General features: G+C 32.1%; 1 protein-coding gene across 11 annotated transcripts in view; it reads left to right on the top strand.

Annotated features, from left to right (window-relative positions):
• kis (chromodomain helicase DNA binding protein kismet) overlaps window positions 1-12,959 on the top strand; it is a 175,354-nt gene that overhangs the window by 85,677 nt on the left and 76,718 nt on the right. For all 11 annotated transcript variants that reach the window (XM_072540564.1, XM_072540558.1, XM_072540563.1 and 8 more), the window contains exon 6: window positions 2,682-2,771. In XM_072540564.1, coding sequence (XP_072396665.1) covers window positions 2,682-2,771 — 90 coding nt within the window. The remainder of the gene's footprint in view (window positions 1-2,681; window positions 2,772-12,959) is intronic.

Genomic DNA, 12,959 nt, shown 5'->3' with positions numbered 1-12,959 from the left:
ACGTCTTGAACGAAAACTAAGATTGATATTGAGTAGTTTAGAATTCAACTACCTATTTTGGACAAGCTTAAAATTCAACAATGTTTAGAATGTTTGGCAAGTAAAACAAGATTCAGTATGTTCGGACGTATTGAAACTTACTTTTTTGTCCAAAATTTTGAATATTGTGAATGAAAAGATTATTATTAATTCATGAATATACTTAAAGATTAAAGATCTGTAAGAAATATTATTATATATAAATTAACTTTTTCAAAATTAGGATGACGATTGTAAGATTTATATCTATATAGAGTATCCGGGCGCGATGCTGAATATTCGCAAATTTCACAGTCAGTTGGTTTTATTTTTAAAGTGTCCATAAATTCTTTTTTAAAGAAAAAGAAACATTGCAAACTTTGCAACAATATTTAGTTATTTTCACAGCTTTAAATTGTGAAAATATAAATACAACTGAATATTATATATCGTAATATAATTATACGATAAAATAATATAATTAATAACAAATTAATTATATAACATCGCAAGCAAACGTCGCCACAAGTTTATTTCAGAACTAAGCAGTCTTAGAAGCATACGACCAGTTTGGCAAATTAATCTTCACTGATTATAACAACAGACTACAGCCACATTTTTGCATCGGCATCGACTATAAAAGCTTGTCGTAGTTCCGCACTGACTACTCCGACTACTCCGAGCCCGAGACTCGAGACGCAAGTCCTGCCGTCGCTAGTACGTTATCCCCTCTCCCCTCAAACGCTGATAGAACGCATCCAATTTTTCTTCAAATTTAGTGATTTATTTGGCAATGTAAAGATTTTTTTGCCGGTGCTGTATGTTGTAGGTAAAAAAATATAATGTATTTGAGCTCAACTTGCGGGAATAAGTTACCCGAAAAAATACTACCATCAAACTAACTAACTCGATAATTGCCGTAATTCCCCTGCGTGAAGATAATTTGATGGAATGTATTATAGTGAAAATAATATTCAGATGGCAGTGTACGCTGTACGGATATAGGACAACAGCGTTGCCAGTTCTACTGCCATTTTAAATTTTGCTACTTTTGTAAAATAAGCAGCGCCAAACTCAGGCTAGACTAAGATATGATTAGGTTAGTTAAAATTTGTAATAGAATATTCGTGAATAAAATAAATGGTCATAATTCCTAAAATGCTGTTATACATAACAATGGTTGGTTAACCACAGCTATTAAGTTATATGAACTACATTAATAATTTTATAATTTTAAGTACATAGTTGCCGTTAGTGAACAGTTATTAATAAGTATTTAATGAAGGCGATTAAAAAGAATAACCCAGAAATACAATTTTCAATTGTTTTTATTTTCATAATGGGTTCATCTTCCGAGTCATCGTTTAATGAAATTGTAATAGATTCAATGTCATCTTGCATGTTGTCTACTGTCCAAAAATTATTCTCCAATTTTATAACATGGTTGAGTTAATTGTTCCAATGTCCATTGTGTACTTTTTTATAACCTTCATAAATCAATGTTTTAACGGCGTTTTGTTTGAAACTTTAATTTCTGGAGGACACGTACCATTTCACTTCAATCCACACTATTTCTATTCATTCAATTCACAGTGATAAGGCGAAAGTCTTAGATGTGGACATCTACGCGGTATTGTTCGTCACTGTGATTCCTGTATTTTTCAACAATACAATCCATTTTGTCTTTGTCATAAATATTTTTAAATGCATGAGCAGTTTCCAGAAGTTCTATTTTAAGTGATCTTTTTCAAAATAAATATTTTTTCATAAAGCCACTCCTTAATTTGACGTTTCACTCAAATTTGTTTGGGAAAATTTAGTTTCCTAGAATGATAAGATCCATTGTCCATTACAATAACATTGTTTTTATTTTTTTGGGAGATTCAGTATTAACATGTCCTCAAGCCATTTCTCAAATAGATCTCCGTCCATCTCTGCGTGGTAATCTTCAGCACCTTTTTCTGGCAAGAAAAGTCATGTCAGCACCTTCAACAAACCCATCTTTGTTTCTTGCGTGGAGTAAACCAATTGTTGGTCCTTTTCCGCTCGGAGTTTTTAAACCTGTTAAGTTATTTACGAAAGCCTGTTGTCGATTTTTTATTGTTGTATCTTGCGTTACTTGTCCATTGGTAGTTTTAGAAGTAACCCACAGTAATAAGCCACAATTGAAGGTTAAAATAAGTTTATTGACGTTTCAATCTCTACTTCGAAAATCGTTCTTAAAATATAAACATTAATAAATTTATTAATGTTTGTATTTTGAGAACGATTTCCGAAGTGGAGATAAACTTCTTTTAACCTTCAATTGTGACTTTTCCCATGACAATAGTAATTACTTTGAATTAATAATGATTTATTATTCTGCGTAATTGTTTACTGACTTTAAAACAACCATCACAATATCTGTGTCAAGGGCGTATACAAAAAAAGGTATTTTAAAAAGCCTTTAATAATTGGCGATTTTTTTTATTTCTATTTGATATTCCAATTTTTTTGAGCAGGCTTTCAAAATATACCAACATGATGACTAACATGCTAATTTAGAGAATACGTAGGTATTCAATGAAAACAAACCTATTCTCAAACGATACTGATCCGAAGCAAAAAATCTTTTTGTTTGTTTATTAAACTCGACAGATATTTAACTCTACTATCAATTACAGAGTACTGCTTCGCGTGAGAATGCTTTACTACATAAAGCACGAAATAATCGGAGACCTGGTCCAGCAAATAGCCGACGGAGTTCATGCGAGGTAAGCCTTTTTCCTCGTTTGTGTTTTAAGTTTTGTTATATTAACTGTCACATTTATTTTTGATATTTTCTCAAATCCATTATATTGAAGCTGTTTTTCTCGTGATTTTATTTAAACTAAGGTAAGGTTTTTGTTATTTAACAAACGTCAATGTTCAGGAAAACCTTTTTTCTTTAAATGTTTTTGCTAATTTTTATATGTTTTTGTACTAAACTCTATATATGATAAAATAAGAAATTGCTTGGTTTTTTTTAATGTATCGATTCGTTAACCTATTAATTGAATCATTTTTTTACTTTGGAGTGTATTTGTCCATCCGTTTCATAATATGTTATATTGTTAAATGTTAAGTTTACTAATATGAGTTTATTAGTAGTAGAAATTATTAATATATATTGTCAAATTTTGAGTAAATAGCTGCCCTCAAGAAGCTCTCGCTTTGTAAAAAAATTGTACACCGGTCGTACTATGACCAATTGACTTTTGTACCCTTTCTATTAACTATTATACAAGTTGTCGGGGCTTCGTCAGATTATATATGTATATAAGCTCTCTGCGAAAACCCAATGGACCTTTTATTTGGCCCTATTATAGGACCATTGTTTCAAGGCTACATCGTACTTTCTCATAGCAACAGTTAGTTTTGTCGAAGCTAGTTTACCGTGCAGAAAGTCACCTGTAGGACCATAATTGGAGTCATTGAGTCTGAGACTAGTGTTGCTTCACTACTCGTTACCTTGTACACGTACATATGTGTATGTGTACATGTGTTTATGTATTTGTAGTCCATAGAAGCAAGCTATTCCCGTGATAAATTATTAACAATTAAATGCCAAAATCTACGATTTTAAGAACTTTGGTCTACCAGTAAAAAATAAAGCATTTTAAACGCATTTGGAGTTAATTATTTGATAAAACGCGTTTAAAACATTAAAATGGCGATTTAATATTTGGTGAATAAGTCCCGAGCCTAACCTTGATATGGTGACTAATGAATTGTCCATGTGTCATTGGTAGTCCTAACCTTCAAAAGCTTACTGACAAAATGTTCATGACATTCGGATTATTATTTACCGGGGTACATTGTTTGAAGTGACGCTACTTTTATGATTTTTATATACAATGGATTCAGAGCTATTTCGTGTGTTGATTTATCACTGTAATTTGATGGGAAAAAAATACCGTCCAAACTGAAGCAATGACTCAAAAAGTGTTACCGAAAGTGTGCTCCATCGATTACAACCATTAAAGGATGGTTTGTTTGCTGAATTTAAACGAGGTCGTACCGACACCAATGTTGCTGAGCGCTTCGGAAGGTCAAATGATGCAGTTATTTCCGAAGCCATCGAAAAATCAGAGCAAAAACAACAACGAATATATGAATTTCGGCGCTGGCGCTGTTTGGACATGTTTTGTAGACGTAAGACGTAACAAACCGCTGGAAAGGTTATGGCCTCTATATTTTGGGATCCGCAAGGAATTATTATTTATAACTATTTGAAACAATCAACAGCGACTACTATATTGGTTTATTGGAGCGTTTGAAGACCGAAATCGCAAAGAAAAGGCCTCCGTGGTAAGAGATATCGCTCCGATGAGGAAGTAATCACCGAAACTGAAGCCTATTTTGAAGGCGAGGATAAATCGTTTTACAAGGGCGGCATCGAAAAATTAGAAAAGCGTCGAAATGAGCGTATCACCGCTAAAGAAGATTATTTTGATGAATAACTAATAATTTTTGCAAACGAATTTTGTTTTACTGTTTAGGCCCGTGACTTATTGACCGACTGGTTATGAATGTTAATTTACTAATTTGTTGCTTAGAAAACTGTAAAAAACGTAAGTAAGAAGGAAAGTTATCCTATCAAAAGAATTTAAAAAAGGTGGGAAAAAACCATCTCCAACATTACATAACTTAATTGCAAAAACATTGCAATTTTTTGCTTAGAGCCGTTTAGAATAACTTTTTCGTTATTGCCTGGGAAAAAGGTATTTTTCCGTATTCGAGTTTTTATTTTTGAACAAATTAAAAAAAGGACGAAGTTGCTCATTTTTTTAATAATTTATAGAAACGACATATTCGTAATGTATGCAAAGAGTACAAACAAAATAAAAAAAAATTCAAAATCCATAAACAAAAACCGGAGATATTTTATAGCTCGAGTTTAAATTCATATTTCATTTTTCAATATCGCCGATTTGAAAAAGGGACAAACTTCATCCAGAATAATCGTAGGACAACTTTTTTTAACTTGCCATCTTTTCGAATATGAAAAATATTTTTTTCCCGGGCAATATCAAAAAGTTATTCAAATTGTTTATAAGCAAAAAATTGCAATCAAGTTTTGCAACGTTGGCAATGTTTTTTTTTAACTTTTTTTTTTTAATTCTTATGATAGAATAACTTTTTCTTGCTTATGCTACCCGTAGAATCACTGTAAATTAATTTTTTTACTTGTGTTATTGCAAAAAAAATTGTTTGATAAAAAAATTGAATAATTATTAAACTAATTGGGGAATCACTCTGAAATTTTAACCACATATTTTACACAATGAGACGCAACTTCAGCAATGATTGCAATTTCAAGGTGGCATGTTCATTTTTAAAATAGTTATTAATATTTATTAAAAATTTAGCATTCTTTTTTTTTACAGTTTTCTAATCAACAAATTTGTAAATCAACATTCACAAATCGCCATTTGAAGACTTTAAAAGTGTTTTATCAAATAAAAATTACCTCCAAATTCGTCCAAAATGCTTTACTTTTCACTAGTAGACAAAAGTTCTTAAATACTGCATTGTTGGCCTTAAATGTTAATATAATATATAATAATTTAAAAAGTCCACCGAACCCACTGCAGATAACATCGAGGTACATAAAACTCAAAAAACTTGTTAAATACCTGGGCGGGTCAGTATCCAACAGGGTATTTTTTTATCGTATTTCTCTGGACCATTTCTGTTTGTGTTAACGTTAAAGTTAATGGCATAATGTCCCGAATGTCACGTTCTCATTTACTCCGATTTTTTTATTTGGTTATATCTTTTTCACACTTGTCCTATATATCCACAGAACGGTTCCCTTTTAGACATTCGGGCGTGCCGTGTCGGTGATATGAATTTCCACAGTTTTGTCCTACATAGAGTACTGGAGAGTCACTTTATAATCTCCTACCAGTATAGTTGAGAACTTGAGAAGAATTTTTTTCGTCTGCCAGCTCTGAATTACTTACGATCCAATGTATTTTCTGACAATATTTTTTTTTATTTTACACTCTTTTATGTATGCATATAATGGTATTCTATTTTTCATTTATGTGGATTGTGTCTCAAATCTGTACATTCTATTTGTCTCTTAAATGGTGTTATTGTGCTATGCATTCGAAATCACAAGAATTTTCTGTGCGGGAGCTATAGAAAGTCCTACATCAATTAATGTGCTTCAGTTGACCGTTACCACAAATAATAACGTATATTTCGTATAGTAACTGTAAATCTTTAGAAAATATAATATTTCTATTGAGTTCTAAATTTGTTTAATACATATTTTGGGGTAGATGTTTTTAAATTTTTGGGCACTTTGGCAGTATATTTGGATTGCCTATCATATTTCATTACAGTCCAAAAATACTGTTTATATTTACATATTTTTGGTTTTTTGGGTTACAAAAATTTTTGTTTTGTATTATAAAAATGATTCAATTAAAAAGCATTTTGATTAACAAACTCAATTGACTCAATCAATTTAAATTTTGTAAAAATTAAAAAAAAAACTGATTATTTATTATTAAAAGAAATTTTCACAAAGTATGACCAGAATGAACATGGTAGGGGTAGTTTTTTTATATATTGCAAATATTAATGGTTTAACTTATCAATTTTTGTATATAATCAAATATGCTTTTCTTATTTTATGATATAATTGACGAGCATAAGATCATTTTTCATTAAAGTTGACATGGTTTCCTGTAATTTTGGCCTTAATCGTTTTTTAAATCGTTGGGAGCCCCCGCTTTTTGACTTTTTTAACAGTTACATGCATGATTCTGCTTCGAAGTCATGCTAGCTGCTTAGTTGAATTGCCGAATTCAAACAGAAATTTTTTTACATTGGTTAATGTTTCAAAATACATCGCCTGACTCTTTTGCCACCACCACCCGACAAACAAACGCGTTTACCTCTTTATTTTGTACATTTAGACCAAGCAAAAGGACTGTATAGTGTATACTACTAGTGGAAAAAAATGCATTTATTTATAGCCATTTATTTTCGATAATAGTAATATATGTTAGACTTCATTAAAAATTTTTATTTAGGTACGTTTGAATAAATTCAAATATAGGTATGTTACATGTTTTTCCTATTTACCTATTCAGGTAATATTTAGATAATTACAATACATTACGGCTAAATGGTGAGGTTTTTTTAACTCGGTAATTTAAAAACATTTAGAGGTATGTGTAACATTTTAAAGGTATCTAGAGATATGATGGTACATATATTTTGGGAAGTACTTAAGCGTAAGAGTGATTTGAGAAGGACCTATATACACTCTAGTGATTTGGGAGGTGTCCAGAGACATGCTTCTTTCCTGAGTATTTAGAGACTACAGCTAATTTTGAAAACATTTAGAGATATTTAAGAAAATACTTAAATGTTTTGAGATATTTGGAAACCATCTAGAAATATATGAGTGGTTTTTGAATTGTATAACTAATTTGGGAAGACCTATAGACATATGAGAAATTTCGAAAGACTTGAGCGAATTCAGAGGTACCTAAAGGAATACGTAATTTAGGAAATATATTGTGGTTTCAAAAATAGCCGAGACGTATGCCTAGTTTCTTAAGTACCATGACTAATTTAAAGAATACTTGTCACATTTGACTGTTGTAAGAAGAACCTAGACTGAAGACTTTTTGGTGCAGATATCGTGTAAAGTTCTTCAAAATAAACCACCTAAGCTGGGTGGGCCACGCTTGTGGACGAATGAAAGTGATCCTTCAAAAATAACAATGCTAATAAGGCAGGTGTGAAGAAGAAGAAGGGGGCGACCTAAACTTAGGTATCTGGACGATTTGCAAGGAGATTGGAGTATGAGGATGGAGAAGACACTTGACAGGGAAGGACGGAAGAATGTTTTGAGGCAGGCCAGTGATCACGAAGGGCTGTAGCCTAACTGATGATGGTGATGATGATGAAGAAGCAGCTAAATGTGAGCTATTTGAGAAATAAGTTGAGACATATGAGTGATCTAGAAAAAAACATATAATTGATTTGGCAAGTACCTAGAAACGTATCATTGATTTTGAAAACAGAAAACTGATTTTGAAAATAATAGAGATATTAGACTGATTTTAAGTACCTAAAGATGTGTGTGCTATTTGGGAAATACCAAGACACATGAGTTATATTAAAGCTACCTATAGACATAAACCTGATTTAAGAGTGATTTCAGAAGTCTATAGATCTACCAGTATTTGGAAAGTAAAATTGTGTGGATGACTTAAGACGTATCTATACACATAAATGATTTTATAGGTACCCAGAGCCATATTCTTCATTTACTGTGAACATAAATGACTTGGGAAGTACCTCGAGACGTGTGACTGTGTACACTCTGATGATCAATTACATTCTTTTGAACTTTTTGATGCAGGTTTTACGATGAAGCAGTCTGTTTTACTGCTAAGTTTTTTTACAGTCATGGGTAATGTATTTATACCTGTTATAAGCTGATGGCAGCGAAACTATCGTGAAGCTGTAGCCATAGTCACTAATTATGATTTATAAATGTTACAAATAAGAAATGTTATGTTGAAATCTAAGATTTGCATTTAGAAAGTTATTTTTATTTTCTTGATATACTTCATTACTAAATATATATATTTAACCTAAATACGTGAATAAAATAGCTTGTTATAATTTACACTAGTAGTTAACAATTTGGTTGTCCAGTTGCATGGTCTATATCTTTATATGCACGTATTTATTGTGTATCATGTTTTTTTAAAGATTTTCTTAAAACTGGATGTCAAAACGAGTGAGGTTATGTTTGTATCTTTTTACATTTCACATGTCACAGCTTCATTGCTTTATTTTTAACCATTCATTTTGTTATTAACACTAATAAAAATCCAATGAATTGGTTCCCAACCCCGAAACACTGAGAAGTGACGGTATGGCACTTGAAACCAAATTATCTTTTAGAACGAAAAAAGAAACGTGAAAAATAATGCTACGAAAACAATTGAAAAAAGCATTATTTTTATTTTATTTAGTATGGACTCCAAAATGATCTTTGCATCTTTGTTTGTACAATTAGTTTCTACGAAAGTCTTAAATTCGGTTCGATGATAATAGAGATGGAGTTTATTTCGATCGACATAGAGTAAGTTTCATAGTGTACAGTACAATGTAGGTCTTTTAGGATTAAGAATAATCGTAAAAAGAGAGAAAATTTAAATAATAATGTCAGTTCTTCTAAAGTTAGATTATGAAAAAGGTAAAGTATATACATGAAATTTGATCACAAACACAAACAGTTGGTAACTTATTCTACTAAATATGGAGACGATCCTTGTAAGCAAACAGTTGGTTAGGAAGTTGTTTAATTCTAGTTACATAATAAATTGTAAATTTCTAGGGAATTATGAGCAAAAACATTGTGAGGTTTAAAAAGTGACAGGTGGAATGGTAGTTACATGGAATGGGTCGATAAAGAAAAAAATAAAAAATAGTATTGTTCGAAGCGGTCTGAAAAATGATACGGGAAATCAAACAGATATCAAAAGCGGTATTAAAAAAAAATTCCCAACCAACCTAAGCTGGAACTAGACGTTAGAAATACAATGAAAATAGGAATAAATCTCCGCGTCATACAATTAAACAATGGTGAAGACAAACAAGCAGTCATGAAAAACAAATATAAACTTCCTAAATAATATCATGACGGAAACTTTTTACAAATGAAAATAAAAGAAAAAATAAGTAAAAATAGAATATAATAGTCACAGTAAATCGGGACGATTGGGAATGGAATAAAGTAAACGAAAATTTAGAAATATATGTTTCAAAAACTAACGGAGGACAGTAAAGACAATGACGATAAGGCAGAGACAAGCGATATGAATATAGATAACAAAGAACCTGTATGAATAAATGGGATAAATGGTAGAATATAAAATACAAATAATAGGTGTTGGCGAAACAAAGAAATGTGGGAAAGACAAGGCAAAATAACAGAAAATTAGACAATATATTACTCTGGAGTGGACAAAGACCACAGAGCAAATGGAGTAGGAAAGATAGTAACGGAGGAGGTAGACAAAAGAATATCAGAATTCAAACCTATGTCATCGGAAATAATGTACAATAAAATAGAAATAGAAGAATAATTGTACATAGTGCAAATATATGCACCAACAGAAGGAATAGAAGAAAAATTTGAGAAACATTACGACGACCTACAGAATACCGTGGACGAGATGGATAAGAGAAAAATATGAAAGAATACTGTTGATGGGAGATTGGAACGCAAGGATAGGATATGTAGGTATGAAAACAAAAGCCTTGGGTACATGGGAAGACTTAGTGAAGAGGATATAGACAGAAATGTAATTAAAATGATTACATTCTGCCAAACAAAGGACTTATTAATATGAACTCGTTTACCCAGCAAGCACTATAATATATAAGATAAATACAGATTCGTAACAGAAGGCAGAGATGACATGGCTAAAACCGGTGCAGTAAGAACATATATGTATAATACAGGAGATAGCAATAAAAACTAGAAGATGAACAAAAGAAAAGGAAACACCAAGAAAGCCCGGTTAAAAAATTCAAAATGGCGGAGAGAGAAAATTTTCTTCCATGCAATGAGGATGGAAGAAAAATGGGAAAAAATTAAAGAAATAATACGGCAACTTATGAATTTAGCAAAATTAAACGAAAGCACGGAATTGTCAAATACGACATACATTAAGAGGTGAGAAAAAAACAAAAAGGCATGGAAAAAACAGAATCGTACAAGACCGGAACATGATAAAAAAGAATACCAAAAAACAGAAATATAGTAAAATAACTAGGAAGAAAAGGAAAAAGAGACTTTGTAGAAGTTTGGTCAATCACTAAACCAAAATTTTACAGAAACAGAGGTTTCTGGGATAAAGTAAAAAGTTATAAGAGGAGAGTAAGTTACTCAGGAGTAAGAGACATAACCAAATAAAGAGATTATAACAGAAATACTCGAGTTATGGAGAGAATATTCTGAAGAGAAATACATGGGCGATGAAGAAACAGAGACAGATAGAACCATAGAACTGAAGAATTAAAAGAAGCTCTAAGTAGAATAATTGAAAGGCCAGTGGATCAGATAAAATGAATCCCGAAATGGTGAAGTAAATAGGGAAAGCAAGAAAGAAATAGTTGCTGAAAATAATAAGAGAAACATGGAGAACAAATAAAGTACAGAGTGAATGGGAAGGGAACTTCCTGATCCCAATACATAAGAAAGGAAAGGCCATGTGCGGAAATTATAGAGATATATGCCTATCATCAGTAGTGTTCAAGCTTTTTAAGCGAATAATAGAAAGAAGACTATGAACAGAATCAGAAGAGAAACTAGAAGATGAACAGTTGAATATAATCACACAAAAAAATAATGATCCGGAAAACAACATATATTATATTATTACCTTCATAGACCTTAAAGCTGCGATCGACTCGGCAGATCGAAAAGTAATAGCACACTATGCAGGAGCTGGAAATATCCAGAAAATTATTACAGGCAATTAGAAGTGCTTACATGGTACAGTAGGTACACGGTGAGGAAGGGAAAAAGTAAAAGGCACCGGATCACGAGAATTTAGGATCAATGAAAAGTAATGGGCAACACTATGCAGGAGCTAGGAATACCGAGAAAATTATTACAGATAATTAGAAGTGCTTACACGGTACAGTACACTGTGAGGGAAGGACAAATGGAAGGCAGCAGATGACGAGAATTTAGGATCAACAAGGGATAAAACAGGAAGATAGTATAAGCATTCTCTTTGTAATAAAGATGGATAAACTATTTAAAAATATAAAAACAACAAACTATAGACAATAATGTGGACGATGTGAGGAAATCGAAAAAATGAAATTAGAAAGTGCGTTCACGGTGAACAGTATACGGTGCGGAAAGGACAAATGGGTCACAGCAGATCACGAGAATTTAGGATCAACAGGAAGTTAAAAAGTGCGTACATGGTACACTATACGTCGTGGAAAGGACAAAAAGAAGGCAACAGATCCCGAGAATAGACTAAACCCACTTTTTTCGTAATAAACATGGCTAAACTATAAATATATAAACTACAAACAAAATATATTCTTCTTTGAGTACCGTTGAGAAATTAAGCAACTAAGAAAAAAAACTGGGGAGATGAAGCTGGATATGGAAAGAAACGAAAATATCAGAAACAAGCCAGGAACCAATAGAGAAAAAAATAGAATAAAGAAAACTGAACTGGTATGGACACATACTAGAATGGACGAGAATATATTAGTAAAGAAAGCGATATAGGCCAAAAGACAGTGAAGAAGATTGGGTCGATAGAACACATCTAGAAAATCAGGATTAACAATAGGAAACATTGCAACAGATAAAGGAAATGATAGGAGACCATAAGAAATTGTTAAAATATGCATAGACGCTATGAACATCTGACGTTCTTATAGGGCATAAGAAATGCGAGAAGAATGCCAAAAATCTATTTAAAAAAATACTGAAAGATATTTTTGAATGCGCTACGTCTATATTTGTGAGTTTTGGATAAGCTTTAGGCCTGCTTTTGACGTGTTTTGAATCGAAGCCGAAGTTTGTAACTATAACTGGATCCAGTTTTATAGTTTACGGATGATTGCCGATGTATTGATCATCTTACTATTTTGTTTTTTGTTTCTGGTCCTTCTTATCTCACGAGAAGCTAGAGAATGGATGGTCACTCTCAGCAAAGCTAGGCATGTAAGAAGAAGACTAGTGAAACCAGAGTACCGTCTGATAACCGTAGTTGGGCCTTTCTTAACTTCTAGTTGGTCACTCTTACCTGACAAAATTAGCGACTACAACCAGCATGAAGATCCTCCTTCAAGAAGTTCTCTTTGCTCTTTGAAGGGGGCAGCAATGATTAATTAAGTGT

The sequence above is a fragment of the Diabrotica undecimpunctata genome, chromosome 8 (genome assembly GCF_040954645.1).
Source record: "Diabrotica undecimpunctata isolate CICGRU chromosome 8, icDiaUnde3, whole genome shotgun sequence".
NCBI classification, from domain to species: Eukaryota; Metazoa; Arthropoda; class Insecta; order Coleoptera; family Chrysomelidae; genus Diabrotica; species Diabrotica undecimpunctata.
The sequence above is the reverse complement of the archived record's forward strand: the minus strand, read 5'-3'. Positions and strand labels throughout refer to the sequence as shown.